The sequence below is a fragment of the Enhydra lutris genome, unplaced genomic scaffold (genome assembly GCF_002288905.1).
Source record: "Enhydra lutris kenyoni isolate GAN:26980312 unplaced genomic scaffold, ASM228890v2 scaffoldscaffold43, whole genome shotgun sequence".
NCBI classification, from domain to species: Eukaryota; Metazoa; Chordata; class Mammalia; order Carnivora; family Mustelidae; genus Enhydra; species Enhydra lutris.
The window spans coordinates 14,648,198-14,667,925 of NW_019154127.1; the positions used below are offsets into that span (position 1 = coordinate 14,648,198).

The 19,728-nt window shown below is 55.3% G+C and overlaps 1 protein-coding gene across 1 annotated transcript in view; it reads left to right on the plus strand.

Annotated features, from left to right (window-relative positions):
• The window catches only part of LOC111155812 (adenosine deaminase, RNA specific B1), a 73,738-nt gene that overhangs the window by 19,564 nt on the left and 34,446 nt on the right, over window positions 1-19,728 (plus strand). The window contains exons 2-3 of the mRNA XM_022516222.1: window positions 15,495-15,569; window positions 18,752-19,686. Of these exons, the coding sequence (XP_022371930.1) occupies window positions 15,542-15,569; window positions 18,752-19,686 (963 nt within the window). The 5' untranslated portion in view covers window positions 15,495-15,541. The remainder of the gene's footprint in view (window positions 1-15,494; window positions 15,570-18,751; window positions 19,687-19,728) is intronic.

Consider the following 19,728-nt stretch of genomic DNA (forward strand, 5'->3'; position numbering starts at 1 on the left):
TGCCCTTTCTCCTGCTCCCATGTGCTCGCTCTCGTTCTCTCAAAATAAATGAGTAAATCTTGAAAAAATAAAAATAAAAATCAGTATTTTTAAGCTTGGCCATTCCATTTATACCAGATGAACCAAGTTTTACAAGATGTACAGCATCGTCTCTTAGTACTGCGTGATTTTAAGGTGCTCCAAGTCCTGTGTGTTGAATTTTTCCTAAGACTGGTACAAGGTGAGCTTTTTCAATATATTTTTTTTTTTTAGAGAGGCAGGGGGAGGGGCAGAGGGAGGGGTAGAGAGAAAATCTCAAGCAGGCTCCAGGCCCAGCTTTTTCAAATGGAATTATTTTTTTTGAGAACAGCAGCAGCGGGTTACTGTTGGCTTCAGGAATGCTAAGATTCAGGGATTTTTTGGCTTCTCACTGACCCACGTAGTTACTACCTCCTCTAGGGCAGGGTATTGGCTGTGGACTGGGTGAGGCTCAGACGGGTTAGATGAGTCGTCAGGAGGTCACGGCTGGAAGGGAACCATGTGCAGCTTAAGTGCTGACTGGGCCCTCTGTGAAGCAGGCGCTGCTGGGACAGGTCGGCCCTGCACACCACCCTCCCTGGGCCCTGGCCAGCCCCGGTGACGGCATCTGCTGCCTTCTTTCCCGGGCTGGCACAGCTGCTGAGTAAAGACATGTTCGGAGTGGGTGGGTCGGGGGGCAGACCCAGAGCCCCTTGCCCCCCATCATGTGAGAACGAGCTGTGTTCCGGATCAAAGGCTTTCTCAGGGAGCATTTTGTCTCGGGTGTGAGAGCACCCTGCCTGGGCGCAGGCATCCCGCACGCCATCTGATGACCACTGTCACACAGGCGGCAGCTCTGCACCGCACCGGTCTGAGGCTGGGCTCTCCCACGTTCCCAGGGTGGAAGAGGATGCAGGGTTTGGGCACCTTGTGTAGACGCGGAGACCCAGACCCATAGAGGTGTGCGTCCTGAGCACTGCTGGAGAGCAGGGCCTGGAAGCCTCCCTGCCCTCTGTCCTTCACAGAGCGAGGAGATGCTGCTGGCGGTACACTGATGGAGGCGGGACCTGAGAGAGCGAGCCAGGCTTCTTCCCTCGTGGCAGCCCTGGCTTCACCTTGCTGAGAACGCGCCTCTTCGTAAGGTCAAAGCACTTGACAGCTTGAGATATAGGCCGGGATGGCATTTGTCCATCCATCTGTCCGTCCACCCATCCATCAAGCCATCTACTCACCGTCTACCCATCTACCCATTCACCATTTGTCTACCCCTCCGTCAGCCATCCGTCTGCCCGTCTGGTGGTCCACCCGCCCATCCTCCGGTCTACTCATGTGCTCATCCGTTCATCCGTCTGTCCGTCTGTCCGTCTACCAGCCGTCCGTCTGCCCATTTACTCACCCGTTGTCCACCCATCCTCCCCCATCCGTCCATCTGTTGGTTCATCCATCCGTCTCCACATCTGTTCGCTTACCCGTCCGTTCACCGCCGACCCATCCGTCGTCTGTCCACTCACTCATCCGTCCGCCCCCCATCACCATCCGTCTACTCGCCCGTCCGTCCCCTGTCTGTCCGTCCGTCATCCATCTTCCCACATCAGCCGTCCGTCGACCCATCTATTCACCCACCTGCTCATCCACGCATCTCCTCACTCATCCCCTCATCTCTCCGTGCATCCATCCGTGTGTCCGTCCAACCTTCCTTCCTTCTCTCTCCATATCCACCCACCCACCCACCCACCCGTCCGTCCGTCTGTCCATCCATCCGGTGGATGCTGGCACTGGGGATTTGGGCATGCACAAGGCAGGTGTCGGCGCTAGGACGGCAGTGGCAGAAGGACAGCCCAGTGTTAAGGCTTGGGATCTGCTCTGGAATGGGCCATGGTGGACGACGAGGGTGGATGTGTGATGCGTGGCTGCTCTGCTGTGTATCAGGGAGGAAGGGACGGACCTTCCAGTCTCCAGCCAGAGTGGAAGTCCCCGTGTCTGCCAGGAGAAGGACACATGGCAGGACCTCGCTCAGCTCCGCCCCCGCCAGTGAGCAGCAGTGACGGATCGAAGGCCTAGGTTTCCTTGAACCTGTTGTGCCAGACGTCTGGGTGTATCTCATGGCATTCACCCTGAGGGGCTTCCCAGCACATGAGGGGGCCCCACTCGCTTAAAGGGGCTGCTTCGGCTAGCGGAGACGTTCGGAGATAGAGTCGCGCTGGGCTGGTGGTAGACGTTGTAAAGCAAAACCCAGGGTGAGATATGTGAGGTTGTTCTCAAAACACCGTGGGAAGTGGATCGGGTCTCGACAGCGCTCCTTCCTCGCGTTGTTATTACTGTTCATGCCGACGATACAGTCCGCCTTCTTGTTTGCTTTTCCTCTGATTCCAGAAAATGAAGTATATTTTTCAAATAATCAGGGTTTTAGTTAGGCTGTGGTAACAGAGCAAACAGACAGGATTGCAAATGCAGTGTTACTGTGTGTCTGTTTTGAAGGACGAAGAATGGTTGTCAAAACAGTGCTTTGTGAGGGTTTCTCTTTCCTCCTCTTGGTTCTGAGCCGGTGATGTTACTTTGTGCTTCTGGAATCTGGCTTCAGCAAGGTGAGTGCCCTCCTTGAGGTTGCTGTCGCCGTGTTGAGGAGCAGGAGAGACGGCCAAGGGCGGGGGAGGGCATGGAGGTCTGTGTGCGTGAGCGTGCACACACACGCACGTGCGGGTGAGGGGTGTGGCTGGAGGGCACTGACCGTGGGACGGGCCAGCCCAGTGCTCAGACACAGCTGGCCCTGGCGGGCACTCAAGGACTCAGGCCTCTTTCCTTCTTTGACAGAAGGTTCCAGAGTCACCCTGGGGGGTCACCGCCACCCCAGTCCCGCAGAGAAAGATGGGCAAGAATTCGGGGAAGCACACAGGAGGCCACGTGGCCAGGCCTGGAAGCATGGCCACAGCATGGAGAGTGTGGCGGCTGCCCAGGGCGATACACCCGTGTCTTTGCCTGCCACTTCACACGGCCTGCCTGGGGCGGGTAGCCTGGGACCACTGCTGGGGAAGTCTTGCCCGGCCGGGCTTATGCCCTCTGGCCCAGCGTGTTCTGAGGGGGTCATCATCCCCCAGCCGCCGGCTCTGTCCCGGGGTTCTTGCTTGTCCTCTAGGGCCCCACCTGACGTGGGCGAGGGCAGTGTGAGAGCGGCGACCTTCTGAACGGTTTGCTGGGGGCCTCACCAGCCACAGAATCTAATCTTGGGCAAACTCGCTTCTGTGTATTTGCTAGGAGTAGAATAGGCGTGTGTGTAACGTGTGTGTAACGGTGATATTGAGTGGAATAAGTGCCTCAGACTTACAGCGTTGTTCAGGGTTTAGAATCCTTTGGTCCCTGTACTGGTGACATCATTTTACGGAGGCTCCTGGTGAGCTGGGCGGCCTGCCCAAGGTCGCCGAGCAGCCCTCCCCCGCTGTGCCCCCTGGTAGCCAGAGTGGTCGCTCCTTCCCGGGCGGTCCCACAGCCCGTCGGCTTGTCCTCTCCCGAGCAGGTCCTGTTCTGCCCGTAGTTCAGCTCTGCACTGTCCCTCTGAGCTCTGACATGATGCTGAAGTCCACCGGGCGTCCGCTCTCTGCCGAACACCAGCAGGAAGGGCGCGTGTCTGTCGGTGGCGGCAGTGGGTACGGCTGCAGAGACGGAGCCCGCTGGCTTCGGATGGGGGTCTGCCGCGTCCTGGCCCACTTTCAGAGTCTGTGGAGTAAGGCGTGCGCCGTGCGTGTGCGTGCATGTGTGCACGCGCGTGTGTAGAAGGTCAGCGTAGAATAAAAATTCTGCTTTTCTCATTACAGAAGCAATGTTTGTGGTAGGAATTAGGAAGTACAGACTCAACATGAACTTTATAAAAAAGCAAAGGCAGTAATTCTTGTAACTAAATCTTTGACTATAAGGGCAAGTCTTAATAGTTTCCTGCAGTCGTTAGAACTGGGCTCAGAGTGCGAAGGCTCATGGTGGTTGAGCCTTTGTGTTGTGTCGTTATGGTGGGAGCCCAGGGACGCCGACTGTGCCTTGGGCCCTCCCAGCAGCCCCTGGGAGGTCGGCGCCCTCTCGCAGAACCCTCCCAACTGCAGTGCTCAAAGCACTTCTTACAGCCCCCGGCTCGCTCCCACCCAGTCCCTGCTGAATCCTGGGAGGGTTCTGCTTTCTGGACACCAACATGGAGAAGGCCGGTGCCTCCTGCAGCAGGCATGGCCTCGGCCTTCGTGGAGGCCACCTCGTTCCGGTCACTGTACGGGGACCACTTCCCTGTAGCTCAGCCAGCCTGTGCCTTTCATGCTCCCTGACCGGTTGGCAGCGGACGTCTTCCTGTGCTCACGACGAACGAGGCAGAACTGGAAAGCTTATGAGAGCCCATCCACATTTGTCCTTTTGTAAGTTCTGTTCTGTTCGTGTACCTTTTTTAAATCAGGTGTCCGTCCTCGTGGTACTGACTGTAGTAGGCTACTGAGAGACAGCCCGGGGAGACGCGCGACTTACTTTCAGGTAGGCTGGCACAGGGAGGTCACTGAGGCTTCAGGTCAGCTCATCGAGAAGGTGTTGCCTTCTGGCCTAGTGGCTCCGAGTGCCTGGGTGTGCAGGGAGATACACGGCTACGTGTCCAGGGGACGCGGCAAGAGCGGATGGAGAGGTCAGCTTTTCCTGGAGGGACCGGCCCGCTGGCGCTGGCCGCCACACTCCCACCTGCTGGCCAAGGGGCCGGGGCTGGAGAGCACAGGGGCTCGGCTGTTGGAGCCCCTAGCAAGTTGCCTTGGCGTTCTGTGTTTGCGGGCGCCGCAGTGTACCCACTCGCTTCCTCCGACGTGGTGGTGGCACCGGGCGGTGTGGGCTTGCTGACCGTGGCCGCTTGCTGACCCAGCTGCTCTGCTCTGTGCGGCTTCCCCAGCGCTCAGCCTAGGGGACTGGTTACCTGGAAGGGGGAGAGTTTAGAGTTCATGTGTCTAGAACCCTGGTTGGCTGGTTCCCCAGAGATCGCCAATAATGGAGGTTTCTCCCGCCTGCCGTGGGACTTGTAGCGCAGACAGAATCATCCCTGCGTTTGTCTGCTGTTGTCGCGGTATCTGGTGTTTTGGTGACTCTGTCTCCTGTGGTGCGGAGTCACCAGCAGCAGCCTCGGGCACCGGCACGGGGACAAGCAGGAGGGTGAGGGCCTGGCCGTGCTGCCGTGTCCGGATGCTGCCAGTGGTGATCACGGGGCTTGCCGCACGAAGGCCACGGCGGTGAGTGTCACAGCAGACCCTTGCCTGAGGCCGCAGAGCTGGAACTTGAAACAGGCACAGGGGGCCGGTCACCCCAGCAAGTGGCGTCCTGCAGGCCACGAACAAGTGGGTTCTGGGGAGCTTGGCCTCCCGCAAGGCCTTGACAGCCCATCTAAGAGCGAAGTCGTGGCTGCCGGGAAGACATTTCTTCCTCGTGAACTGTCCTCTCACAACCACGGTGACCAAGCTACAGCTGCTCTGCTCACAGCTGCTTTGGATTTAAGGACTCAAGGGGCAAGGGAGTGTGTTTCAGCTTAGACGCATTTCACGGCAGCTGCTCAGACAGCCACAGGCAGCCGTCGAGATGTGGTCAGGGAGCTGGGGACACTGCAGGGGGACGCCCGTCCTCCACGGCAAGCAGCGCTTGGCTGAGCGCCGCCCGACGGAGGGTCACAAGCAGGGACTGTCGGCTCTGAGGCCCGGTGGGAGGGAGGGGTCTGCCCAGAGAGGAGCGCTCGGGGGAGGTGTGGCCTCGTTGCGGTTGGACAGCCAGAGCCCTGGCTGGGGCTTCCGAGGCCAGTGGCACCCTGAGCTCCAGCTGTCACGAGCCCAGGGGTGTGCCACTATGGAGTGGAAGAGCTCATCTGGGAGGAGAAGTCAATGTGTAGGGGCACTCTCTTGGCCATGTCAGGAAAGCCCGAGATAGTGGGTTCTTATTGGTGAGTGGAAGCCAGTAAGCAGAATCGTGTTGGAAATTGGGGACTCTGATCTTGGCCATGGCTGTGTGCGCGCTTACTGTCTGCTTTGTGTCCGCTGCCTTGTTGCTGGTCTGGTTTCTGCTCAGGGCACCCGGCGGGGGAGCTCCTCGGGCAGCCGTGTCCCGACGCCACCACGCTGAATTGGGCCCGGCTCAGTGGCTCGGGCTTTGTGTGCTCTAATGAGGTCTGGATTGTTAACAGTAGCTCCTCTGTCTTTGCACGAGTTGACATCTAGTTGGCACGTTTCAGTAAAAATTATAAATTGGGAAAAATGGATAAAATCCTGCGTCTTTCCTTCCGGCACAGATCACCACATGCCCTCATTAGAGCAGCAAGCTCTGAAGGGAATGGAAGCTGGGATCAACCAGCACACTGTGCTCCTGTCCCACGGTCGGGTGGGGGTGTCCTGGCTGTGTGTGGTTTTCAGAGCACAGTGCGGCTTAGTTTGGGAAAAACAGCTGTGGCAGCAAGTAGAGACTTTGGGATGGGGGCAGGAGCTGGAGGCAGGGACACCTAACCAGCTGTGAGCTTGTGCAGGTTGTCTGAGCGGAGGCAAGGCCTGTCTAGCACAGACCCAGAGCTTCGGAGATGGAGCTGGAGCTGGAAGAGCTCGGGCTCGCCTGTCGGGCCTGTCTCTGCAGGCATGGGCAGGTGCTGGGCAACCAGAGGCAAGGAGGTCCGGAGGCCCAGTGGGGGCGTGGGGGGAGACCGGTGACAAGCGGGGGACAGGCTGCACATCATAAGCCTCACTGAGTGGAGGGAGGTGGAGGGGGACGCCCTGGGTCGGACAGTGGCAGAGCCTCTCCCAGGAGGGGCAGCCTGCACTGACAGGGTGGGGGGCCTGGGGGGAGGAGCACGGCAGGCCCAGTGACCCTAGAGCACAGGGCCCCATGCAGAAGAGCAGTTGGGAGAGCGCTGAGGAAGGCCCTAGGTCGGGCATAGTGACAGCAGGGCCAGGGAGGTCCCCTGTGTGGGGGGAGGTGGCCTCCCGGCTCCTGGGGGCTGTGGGGAAGCCTGTGGGTGTGGTTCTAAGTGCCATGCTTGTGCGTGGAGGACTTCTTGGTCACCTGGAGAAGAGGCCGGCTCCCGTGTGGGGGTGTGGCCATGTCACAGGCAGGTCACACGGGGGCCCGGCCCAGATGCCTGGTGAGCACGGCCACACAGAGGCGGGGGGCTGGTGGCTTGGAGCTCCTGCTGCGCACGTGAGGGAGCTGGTAGGGCAAGTGAGGGCACAGACTCACACACACACTTGCACTGATGGGATCACTACCCGAGCTGCAGCCCATCAGGAAGATGCCAGAGGCCCCCAGCCAGGTCGCCTGGGAGCCAGGTCTCCTGTGCCCCAGGCTCCCCAGCGCTGTCCCTGCAAGCTCTGTGTCCGCGTGCCCCTGCGCTCAGCCTGCAGCTCCTTCCTGGGGGATCCGGACCCACAGCTCAGCACTGCACCAGCTCCCTGCATTTGTCTGATGGCGAAGGATGAATTGTCTGTAGTGTTTGCTCCTGCTGGTTTGTCCACCAGCTGCTGGCGACCTGTGCGTGCACACTGAGCCCGCCAACTCCACGTGTGTGCCTGCTGCCAGCCGTCCTCCCGGCACTGTCCTCCGCTGGTTCAGTAGATTCCCTTCTCATCAGCGTTTCCCAGTAGCGCCGTGGTGCATTGTGCATTGTGCATTGTGCATTGATGCGCTTTTGTTTACAAAATGAGGACTTCGTGTTTCAGAACAGTGTTAGGTTCCCGGTGGAACTGGGGGGACCCCCCGTGTCTCTCTGCCCCCGGAGTGGTGTGTGTCTCACAGCGCATAAGGCTGCGCTCACATACCATTACCACCCAGAGGGCGAGGCTGGCTGTTTGTGGCTTTGCACACGTGTGGGACAGCCCGCAGCCACCCCTCCAGTGCCACACACCTTGTTTTCATGGCCCTAAACAGCCTCTGTGGTCTACTCACTCATCCCCACCACCCTCCTCCCCCCGCCCCCGCAACACGACCTGTCACCCACCACTGTGCCTTCACCAGAGAGTCCTGTCGCTGGGGTCACATGGGCCGCAGCCTTCTCAGACCGCCTCCTGTCACTCTGACACGCACTCACGGCCCCCTGCGTCCCCTCATGGCGGGATGGCTCATGTCCTCTTCGCGCTGAACACCCTCCCACGGGCTGGAGGGACAGTTCCCGTGTCCGTCCACCCGCTGAAGGACCCCTGGGTGGCTTCCAAGGGTTGGCAGTTACGCACGGAGCTGCTGCCGCCCTCGTGTGCAGGTTTCTGTGGGGACGTGTGTTCCCGTCCGCCGTGGGGGGCCCTCAGGGAGTGTGATCGCCGGGTCGGATGGGAAGAGCAGGTTTCGTCTTGGGAGAAACCACCAAACCTCCTTCCGAGGTGGCGGCACCACCTGCTTTCCCAGCAGCGGTGACTGAGCGCTCCGGGCACTCCCGTCCTCGCCAGACCGTGGCCGCTCTCGGAGGGGTGCAGCGGTGTCGTCGCTGTTTGAGTTTCATCTCCCCGGTGACCTGGGACGTGGGGCAGCTTTCCTGATTGGCCGTCTGTGTGTCTTCTCTGTTCGGGTCTTTTGTCTATCTCTAAAAGGTCGTTTGTTTCGTTGTTGAGTTTTCAGAGCTCTTTATATATTACAGGAAACTGTCCTTTATCAGAGATGTCATTGGTAAATTCTTCCTCCCAGGCTGCGGCTTGTCTTCGCACTCTCCTGACATGGTCTTTTGCAGAACACAAGTTTGACGTGTTAACAAAGTCCGGCTCACCCGTCCTCTCTTTCTCGGATTGTGTTTTTGGAGCTGTGCGTAAAAAGTCACCCCCTCTGCAGGGTCCCCCAGGATTTCTCCTGTGTTGTCTTCTCGAAGTTTGATCGTTTCGCATTCTGCATTGAGTCTGTGATCCACTGTGAGTGAATCGTCAAGAGCGTGAGGTCTGTGTCTAGGGTCACTTTTTGCGTGTGGACGTGCCGTTGTTCCCGCCCCACTTGCTGAAGACACGGATGGCCTCATGCCCTGGACAGCGTGTGTGTGTCTGTGTTTCTGGGCGCTCTGTACTGTCCCATTGCTCTCTTTGTTCCTTCTCCAAGGATATTATTTTCTTCATATAATGGTGAAAGCAAAATATAAATCGTGAGGTTTATTCTCTAAAGGTGCTGGATTAAGTTGTTGAATTTCAGATTATTTTCTTTCAAATGATATAAGAATTATATATTTCAGTTACTTTTGTTAAATAGCCAAATCATCACTTGGCATTTTTGCTGTGGCTAAAAAATTAATCTAGACTTTAGCAAGTTGCTTGATTCGTAGTAAAGTATCAACACAAATAACCCCCATCTTAACGCTTCTGTGTTAAGAATTTGCTGGGTGTAGTTGTTAAAGATAAACCAGCCGCAAATAACGTGTCAGACTTTTCTCACAGCCGTTCTGTTTGGAGAATAAAATGGGTAAAATCTAGTAATAATTGCTAGTAATCTTAACCAAGTTTACTGCTTGTCTTAAACACCTTTTATTTATTTTTTTTTAAAGATTTTATTTGTTTATTTGTCAGGGAGAGCGAGAAAGCGAGCACAGGCAGGCAGAGGCAGAGGGAGAAGCAGGCTCCCCGCTGAGCAAGGAGCCTGATGTGGGACTCGATCCCAGGACACCGGGACCATGACCTGACCCGAAGGCAGCGGCTCAACCAACTGAGCCACCCAGGCGTCCCTATTTTTATTTTTTTTTAAAGATTTTATTTATTTATTGACAGTCAGCGATCACAAGCAGGCAGAGAGGCAGGTGGAGAGAGAGGAGGGAAGCTGGCTCCACGCTGAGCAAGGAGCCCGATGCGGGGCTCGATCTCAGGACCCTCGGATCATGGCCTGAGCCGAAGGTGGAGGCTTAACCCACTGGGCCACCCAGGCACCCCTTAAACACTTTCTAATCTATACATTTTTAGTGAATTCCTAATGATAGAATTTTCAGCAGCACAATAGAATATATTCAAGTTCTGACACATTTTCAATACAAGTAAGTCATGTTCTTTATATTTCATTCCAGGATATCTTTTTTCACTAAGGAAGGGGGAGGGCATGAAAGGGTAGGAGTGAACGCAGCTTCACCGTCTTGCAAGAACAGGGCACTGCCGCAGTTACGCTGTCTTACAACATAAGCATCTGCAAAGGCGTCAGTAATAGCACCGTCCACTTAGGAACGGGCACATTGCCGGTTGACTTGTGTTATTTGAAGTCAGTTGTTGTGTGCGGTCACCCAGCGTCCAGTCCAGTTTGTTAGGAAGTGCCCGTCCCTGACGCGGGCCACCGCCGTGGCCACACTGGGGACTTCTGAGTGTGCTCGCTGCCACTCCAGCTTCGCAGCCGTCACCCTGGTGGTCAGTCTGCACCGCACGTGGAGTCCTGGGCGCTGGCATTCCATCGTGTCCAGCCCGGGAGGGCTAGCCCGGCCTCATCGCTGCACGACTGTTCAAACCGTTCCTTTTCCACATGAACTGGGTCCAGCTCGCCGCGTGCCGGCAAACAAAGGAAGGCTGCAGTTGTACCTGGAACCTAAACTTAGATCCGGTCTTTTGATGCCAAGTTGAAGGGTCTTTTCACACTCCAGGGCCCCCAGTTTAGCCCACTTCCTGTTGCATTATTAGGGAGATTATTTGAATATTGCTGTCAAAGAAAGCTATTCTTTACTTGGCCATTTCTGGAATTTTGTTCGATATGCGGTTTTTTACGGGGTTTTAATTCTTTCTTGTTTATCATTCAGGCCATAAGAAGTGCTTTTGCGAGTGAAAGAGAAATGGTTCTGTGAAGTGCCCTGCAGTGCTTGCATTTATTATTTTGGTTTGTTTTATAACCTTCGGTGCTGGAGTTGGCATCTGTAGGTGCTGGAAACGTCGGCTTCTGCTCCGCAAGAGATTTCCAGCGTCTGTTCTTAATATGCATGTCCCACTTGCCTCTGTGCATAGCCTGATTCTTTTCTACTGTGAGACATTTTCTGTGTCCGTTTTTAGAATTTTAGTATGTGGGAGCAGGTAAACGAGGTGAGCTCCCCACGTCAGGTGAACTCCGCGAGGGCCAAGCCTGTCCCGTGGCGCAGACCCACCCTCCCCATCACTGCACGTGCGGTCTTCCTCGCGCCGGACCTGCAGGGAAGCTGGCCCTCTCTGCGGACCAGTTGTTGGTTAATGATCGCGTGTGCCTGTGTCTGCGTCTAACTTAACTTCTCATTTTGGGATCACGACAGTTCACGCGCAGCTGTTAGAAATAACGCGAGAGCCCTGCTTGCTTTTCACAGAGCACTGTTGCGACAAGGATGTTGACCTCCATACAGTCAAGATCCAGAACATTCTGGCACTGCAGGGTCCCTCCTGCTGCCCTTTTATAGCCACAGCCACCTCTTCCCCAGCCCTGGTGGCCCCAGCCTGGTCTCCGTCTGCAGTTTTCTCATTTCCGCAGTGGTGCGCATTGTGGGCTGCACACAGGTCCATACGATGGACCGTGAGATTGGGTTTTCCACTCATTCTCATTCTCTGGGAATCTACCCAGCTTGTTGTGTATATCAACAGTCTGTTCCTTTTTATTGCCACACGGTGTTCTGTGGCGTGGATGGACCGTATTGTAGTTCATCGTTCAGCTGTTGAGGGGCCCCTGGGTTTTCCCAGTTTGGGGTTATTTTGAATCAAGTGGCTATGAGCACTCATGTACATATATAAAAATTTCTCAAGTCCTCTCTACCCGCAACGTGGGGCTTGAACTCACAACCCCGAAATCAAGAGTCGCACGCTCCACCGAACCCACCAGGCGTCCCCATGTACCCATTTTTTATGTGAACATGTCTTCATTTCTCTAAATGAATGCACATGTTTCGTTTTTAAGACACCGCGAGACTGTTCTCCAGGGTGGCTGCACCTGCTAGGTTCCCGCCAGCCGAGTGTGTGACCCGCTTCTCCGCATCCTCGCCAGCGTGTGGGGTGGCCGCGGTTTACCCGCGTAGCCGTTCTCACGGGTGTGTGCTGGTGCCGCATGTGGCCTGAGGCGCGTCTCCCTGAGGGGTGATGGCGTCGGGCACCGTCTCAAGGGCTCATTTGCCGTCTGTGCACCCTCATTGGTGATATCGCTCTTCAGGTCTTCTGCCCAATTTCTAATTGGCTTGTTTATTGTCTGGCGTTGAGAATTTCTCACGTGTGCTGTTGGTTGGCTCTGTGGCTTGCAAAGACTTTCTCCGTGTCTGTAGCTTGTCTTTTCATCGGTTCGGTAGGGTCTTAAGCAGAAGTGTTTCATTCCGATAGATCCACTTATCAGTCTTTCCTGTCATAGATCACGCTTTGATCTGCAAAAGAGTCTGCGAAGTCTTTGCTTTGTCCCTTTGCTTTGTCCGGATTTTTGAAAATCCGGAGGGTTTTCTCCTATGAATTTCCTAAAGGTGTTAGGGTTTGTGTTTTACGTTGAAACCCCTGGCCCGTTGCAGGTGGCCTGCCGGGTGGGGAGTGGTCGCACCGCTCCGGCGTACTTTGCTGACAGGGCTGTCTGTCCTTCCCGCGCGGACCTGCCCGGGTGTGCTGGCGAGAGCTTCTCCGTAGGTCCTTCCTTCTGCTCGCTGCGACCTGCTTGTCTGTCCCGCACCAATTGTGCACCGTCCGGAGACTCAAGCTGTCTAGTAAGTACGTTATGATGGCTGCTTGGAAGTTTTCCTCCGGTGAGTCTGACATCTCTGGACAGCATCTCCTGGTTGTATGTTTTCATTCAGTTTGGGGTCTTCTTGGCTGTCAGTAGGAGGAATGATTTTATTGAAACCTGAACATACTACGTTACAGGACCTGAATCTTACCTAAACCTTGTGTGCTAGCTGACTGTCCCTCACACCGCTCTCTCTCTGGTGGGGGTCCGCTTCCCACCGGGCCTTTGCCGACAGCTTGCAAGTTTGCTCCTCTTCCATGGTCTCCTGACAGCCCCAGTGGGGATGAGATGGGCACCTCGGCCCGAGTGTCCCCCCGACTCTGCACCATGGCCGGGACGGTGGCATCTGGCTGGAGTGGGGTCTTTCCAATCCGCCCATTCCCCGTGTAGCCGGCAGCTCCCTGTCTTGGACCTGTGGCCGAAGGCACAGCTCTCGTTTTGTTTGTGTCTGTGCCCATCCCCAGTGTCGTTCCAGGCTTCTCCGGCTCCTAGGCTGGTGAAGCAAAAGCGGAGGCAGGGCCCTCCCTGCCGTGCTCTCCTTGGTCCCCGCTAGTCTGCCTTCCTCCCTCCACCCTTCAGAACCCTTCTGATGTTTGCTGGATTTGTAATAGTTTGGGTTTCTCTGAAGTGCTTTGTGATGGTCGGTCTCACACCAGCTCTGTGCTTTCCTCTCTGCCACCCGCGTCCCGTGTTCAGGGTGCGCCCCAGCTGGCCTGACCTCAAGGCTCCCGTCGGCACCCGCGCACCTGTCGTCCCGCCGAGGGACTCCCCAGAGTACTTGTGTCTCACTGAGGGCGTGTGGGACTTCTGCACTTGCGACTGTGTCTTCCCTCCCACTTTGGAACTCAAGGGAGTTACTTTTTTATTAGAACTTGCCATAATGGGAATATTAAAACACATGCAAATACAGAAGCGCATAAGAACACCTGCGTGCTCTCGGCCGGCGTGAGCGTACCGGCCTTCAGCCCCGTGTCATCCACACAGCGTCTGCGTTTCTCTGTGCCGTGCCGTGTTAGTTTATAAGAACAAATCTCATTTCATCTTGAAATACTGAAGTATGTGTCACTAAAATTTAAGTACTATTTCCACACCGAAAATGACTAATAATTTCTTAATATAATCAACTATTCAAATAATATTTTTTTTAAAGTATTCACTTATTTATTAGAGAGAGAGCGCTGGCTCGAGCGCGGTGGGGAGGGGCAGAAGGAGGAAGAGAGAATCTGCAGCAGACTCCCCGCTGAGCACGGAGCCTGACGCGGGACTCGACCTCACGACCCTGAACTCACGACGTGCCGAAACCAAGAGTCAGATGCTTGACTGACTGTGCCCCCCAGGGGTCTCAGTGGCAGAATCCGTCTGATTTAGTTAGGTTTTGTGCTCTCCACTCTGTGATTCGCAAGTAGTACATTTTCAGAAACTGTATCTTGAAGTAATTAACTAATATAAAATAAAAATGCTTAAAAATAAAATAAGATAATATAATATAAAATAAAAATGCTTTTAAAACTATGTGGAAGACTTTCTTAAAGGAATTTTTTTTTTAAAGAAGATTTTATTTATTTGAGAGGAGGGAGGGTCAGAGGGAGAAGCAGACTCCCCGCCGAGCAGGGAGCCCGATGCAGGACTTGATCCTGGGACCCCAGGATCATGACCTGAGCTGAAGGCAGACTCTTAACCAACTAAGCCACCCAGGTGCCCCAAGGATTCTTTAAAATTCTAAAATTCTAAAAAAAAAAGAGAGATATATTTATGTATTTGAGAAAGAGAACAGGGGCAGGGCAGGGGTGGGGGGGACGAATCCCAAGCAGACCCCCCACTGAGCATGGAGCCCAACATGGGGCTCGATCTCACGACCCTGAGATCACAACTTGAGCCGAAACCAGGAGTCAGAGGCTTAACCAACTGAGCCCCCCAGGTGCCCCTTGAATGAAGGATTCTATATAGAAACTTATTTAACGTTTAGCCACAAATCTGGTGCATATTCATTGAGATTCAACATCGTTAACAAATGATTGTTGTGAAGATTACATGCATTTTAGATAGACGAGAGATTTATAACATACGCACGATTGGGCGCATTTTAGTCACCATTTTCCTAAAGGAACTGAATTGCCTCTCAGTGACTTATGGGATAAAGGGATAAATTTTGCTTGTATACAAAGCAAATGTGGCTACGACATGTGCAATGCTCTCTTCCTGGCTCGCAGTGTGATGGGTCCAGCGTTACAGATGATGCCTTAGTACAGTGTCTGGGAAGAGGAGACTGTTACATTGTTAAGAGTTAGATCCTTGGAGTAATTCTTCTTGGAGGGCTTCCTGTGGTTTCCCTGCCCACAGGATTAGAAGTTACAGGTTGCTCCGGGGTTAGATCCGGTTTGAATAGGCCTGTGCTCTTCAGCCGCATGCCCCCAGGGTGAAGAAGAGCCGCTGGGTGCAACCCTGGGCGCTCCTGCTTGTGTCTGTACTTTATGCCCTGGGCCAGAGTCCCGCGAGCAGTGAGCAAAGGGCGGGGGGACTGGCGTGTACCTGGCACGTCTTTGCTCACACTGTGGGAGAGCTCCCTCTGACGCATCCTTGTCCTCGCTCTCCTCTGGGACCCAGCCCCTGCTGCAGGGCCGCCCTCCTCGGAGTGGCCCTGGAGTCATGGGGTGGCCCCTTCCTGCCAGCGCCTCCTGACAGCACAGCCCTGGGCGGCGGTCATTCGGTGTCCTTGACCATGCAGATGTCCCATCCCGGGCAGCAGACCTAACCATCCTTGTTCGTGACTTTCTTCTTTAGCTTGTAGTAACGTCGTACTTGTTCCCACAGAGCAGGCTGACCCCGTCTGCTCACGTGACGGGCACACTGAACATTCTTTCCTTGCTGTCTTTCAGACAGAAACCATCTCCGCCGGTCAAGAAGCCCTCAGAAGTCCCTTGCCATGGACACAGAAGATGAAGAGAACACGAGTAAGACCCGGTCTATCATGTGGCACCAAGTAGCTCTCTCTCCGTCCGACCCTAGTGCTCTTGTCAGTCTTTTTCTAATGAGACTAATTTGGGAAAAGTGATTCTTTCCTACAGTATTTCCTACACCATCGACGGTGGCTGTTTGAAGTCTCTGATGTATTCTCTACAGTAGGTGTTGGTACCTGGTGTGGGCATTTCCCTACGGCCGTGTGTGGGACCGTCTGTCACTCTGGGCCGCCGCTGTGTGTCTCTGTAGGCAAATACAGGCCTCCAGATGCGCTGGCCACGGAGCTGCCCGGCTTCATCAGACATCACAGCCTGGTCTCCCACAGGTGGCCGGATTTTCATTTGTTCCAATCCGAAATACCCTTTGAGATTAATTTAAATGATTAATTTAAATACTTGCTCATCTAGGATAACACTACCCAGATTTTTCCCTGTAAATACGATGGATTCTTCTCGTGCTTTGAGGGAAGGGGGCTCTCATGAGGCTGCTGATCTTGTTTCCAGACTTCCATGAGCCTTTGGGCGCTGTGGACCAGAGCTCACTGTTGGGCCTGTTCCGTGTCCCACACTGTCCTCTCTGGGGTGCCTGTTGGCGAGCCTCAGGGGCGCACAGCTTCCCTCCCACAGCGGTGTCCTCTGTGAGAAGAAGTTCCCTGAACACCTGTCCTCTATTTTATCTTTATTCCCAGATAGCCTGCATTTGCGTAAGGTTTAAAGGCTCCCACAGAAGTTGGGAACTTTTAGGGGGGAAATTACAGCAGAGCACATTTTGCGATATATGGACACAGTATTTTTTTCGGATATATGTACATGTGTATATTCTCACTTGTCTCTGTTTGGTGGCTCCCAAGGAAGACCCGCAGGTCAGAATGACCAGTGACCTTTTACTGAGAGTGGTCACCCGTGTCTAGAGCGGAGTTCAGTCCATCTCCATGTGACTTCACCCAGAATCGGCCCGCTGAGGCCTTACCCTTGGGCCTGCTGCCCCGCAGGCTGCTCCATGGGCTCTGCGGTGGGGAATGTGCCATGGGCCGGGCCTCTGTTACACGAGCCGCACGGAAAGTGCTCTCTGGTGGTCGGGGGTGTGAGAAAGCGGGAGCAGTTGCTTTTCGGCAGCGAGACCCGAGCTCCGCCTCTCCTGCTTCCTACGCGCTGCTGTCCCCAGCAGAGCCTCCTCGGGAGGTCAGTTCTGCTCGCCGTGGCCACTTTTGCCCGTGCGCTCCCCCACGTGGGGATATGTGAGCACCTGTCCTCCAAGCCTCCTTTTCTCGGGCCCATGGGCTGTCATCCACAGCGGCGGCCGCGGGTTTGGGTGGAAACATCGCGTGTGTGTAGACCCTGTGGTAACTCGCCAAGATAAAGGAGTCTTCTGAGTGATTCTGCAGGAGACACGAATGCTGGTTCCCGAGCTGGAGGTGGCGGGCAGTCCTAGATCTTCTGTGGTTTCAGAGGCAATGAAAGAGCTTATCACGGTTGTATTCACATCTGTGAAATAAAGCAGCACTCTACGTGTGTGTAAGAGCTGGGACACTGGGGCCTCTTCCTCTCCCTCTAATGGTCTTTTCCTTTACATAGTAGCACTTCTGATCAGACGGAAGCGGGGCCGTATCCGAGCCCCGAAGCAGATGGCAGCCCGGAATCTGTGTGATCTGTATCCCAGGAAGCACCTTTTTCTGACAATCTCAAGTTTGTCTGTCGCCCAGTACTGGTTGTGTTTATGCGTGCACGGCCAGCCTTTGTGTCCGAGGCTGTGTGTGTGATTGCGTGCTCACGCGGCCGTGGCCCGGCCCTCGTGCTGGGAGCTTCTCTGGCACCAGCCCAGCTGTACACGGTCGGGTGGCGCGTGTCTCTCTTGCTCACTTGTGGACTAAATTTTGTCTCACTCTGCCCTTTTTAACCTTTGTTTCCTTTGAGCACCGAAAGGAGTAACCTATCGAGCTTTTGCTGGAGGATGTTATAAATGAAAATTTAGTGTCCGTTCCGTCGGCTTTGTTAACTGGGAGAAGTGGTGTGTGTGTTGGGAGCCCCAGGGACTACTTGCCGTTGTCAGAGAGCCATCTCCGCTCGACCTCGGCTGTTTGCCCGTGTTTCCAGGGTGTCTTTGCATCTCAGCTCTGGAAGCTCAAGAACTTGAACTTTGGGGATCGGTGGCCAGCGGCCCAGACTGTCTGTCCCGTTTAGCCTCCCGGCGAGCAGCCTGTGAAAATGAACCTGGAAAACGTGGGATTTTTCTCTGGGTTGTTTTTTTTTTTTTTAAGTCTTGATAAACTTACAGAGAAGAGTGAATACTTTCCTATTCTCCTTTTTGAAATTAAAATTATATTTATTTTGCCATGAACTTTAAGAGTTTTAAAATTATCCTTATTAATTGTAAACAGAAACTACCTGTAAAAGGTAGAATAACCAAATTATTCTTTAAGTCCATCAAATATTTGTTTAAAAAAAAGACAAAATCACTGGCTTTACTTAGAATGTCAGGAAGTTGTAGGCCATTTGCAGCTTCAGTCTTACGTCTTTTTTACATGCTTTTTCCCTGTCGTGGAATGTAGTAAGGGTTCACGGGGGAACAGTCCCCACGCAGCGTGGAAAGAGTGGAAGCACGTACTGGAAGTGCAGCCGCCCCCGCAGGGCCCCCCCACTAGCCAGAGCGCTTCCCAGGACTCGAGAGGCGTCCCCCGAGATCGATTCAGGACTAAATCAAGGCACTGCACACCTGACGTGAATATTCAGAGCCTGAACGCTGCTGAGCTCAGAACGCCCGCTTGAAGTCCTGTCCCCTCTCATGGGAAGCGCTGCTGTCCAGAGCCCGAGAGCAGGGACATCAGGGAGGAGGGGCTGTGTGTGCGCTGACGGGAGGTTTTCGGATTCGGTTACCATCCCGCAGTTTGATAAGCTTGAACGGCACATCTCTAGACACCTCAGAATATTCTTGTAGGAGAAAGTTATTTCGAAGATTCCCCTTTTAATGCAGAGCAGCTGGTGATTCTGACTAGCGGTGGTGGCGGGGCGATAGTCCATGGGTGGCACGGGCGGCTGTCCGCACGCCCCGCGGGGAACGGAGGGATAAGCACACATCACTTACCCAGTTACAAAGAGAGACGAAGGAATCTATAAATTTTGCATTTACAAGATCCTGCAACGAAGGCGTTGTAAGTTACTCTTTCTGGGCACCGCAGGTTCGAGCAGCACAGATGTTAAGGAAAGCTGCGGTCTGGACGGCGTGCCCCCCAAGGACGGCAGCACGCCCGGGCCCGGCGAGGGCGCCCCGCTCTCCAACGGGGGCGGCGGTGGCGCCAGCCGGAAGCGGCCCCTGGAGGAGGGCAGCAACGGCCACGCCAAGTTCCGCCTGAAGAAGAGGAGGCGGCCCCCGGGGCCCGCGCTGCCGAAGAACGCCCTGATGCAGCTGAATGAGATCAAGCCCGGCCTGCAGTACGCGCTGCTCTCGCAGACGGGCCCCGTGCACGCGCCCTTGTTCGTCATGTCCGTGGAAGTGAACGGGCAGGTGTTCGAGGGCTCCGGCCCCACCAAGAAGAAGGCCAAGCTGCACGCCGCTGAGAAGGCGCTGCGGTCTTTCGTGCAGTTCCCCAACGCCTCCGAGGCGCACCTGGCCATGGGGAGGACCCTGTCCACCAACACGGACTTCACGTCCGACCAGGCCGACTTCCCCGACATGCTCTTCAACGGCTTCGAGACCCCCGACCGGTCGGAGGTACCCTTCTACCTGGGCTCCAACGGGGACGATTCCTTCAGCTCCAGCGGGGACCTGAGCTTGGCGGCGTCCCCCGCGCCCGCGAGCCTCGCGCAGCCTCCCCTCCCCGGCCCCCCGCCGTTCCCGCCGCCCAGCGGCAAGAACCCCGTGATGATCCTGAACGAGCTGCGGCCCGGGCTGAAGTACGACTTCCTGTCGGAGAGCGGGGAGAGCCACGCCAAGAGCTTCGTCATGTCCGTGGTGGTGGACGGCCAGTTCTTCGAGGGCTCGGGCAGGAACAAGAAGCTCGCCAAGGCCCGGGCCGCGCAGTCCGCCCTGGCGACCATTTTTAACTTGCACTTGGACCAAACGCCGTCTCGCCAGCCCGTCCCCAGCGAGGGCCTGCAGTTGCACTCGCCGCAGGTGAGGACCCGCGCGCTGCCGGCAACGGTGGCCGTGTCTTGT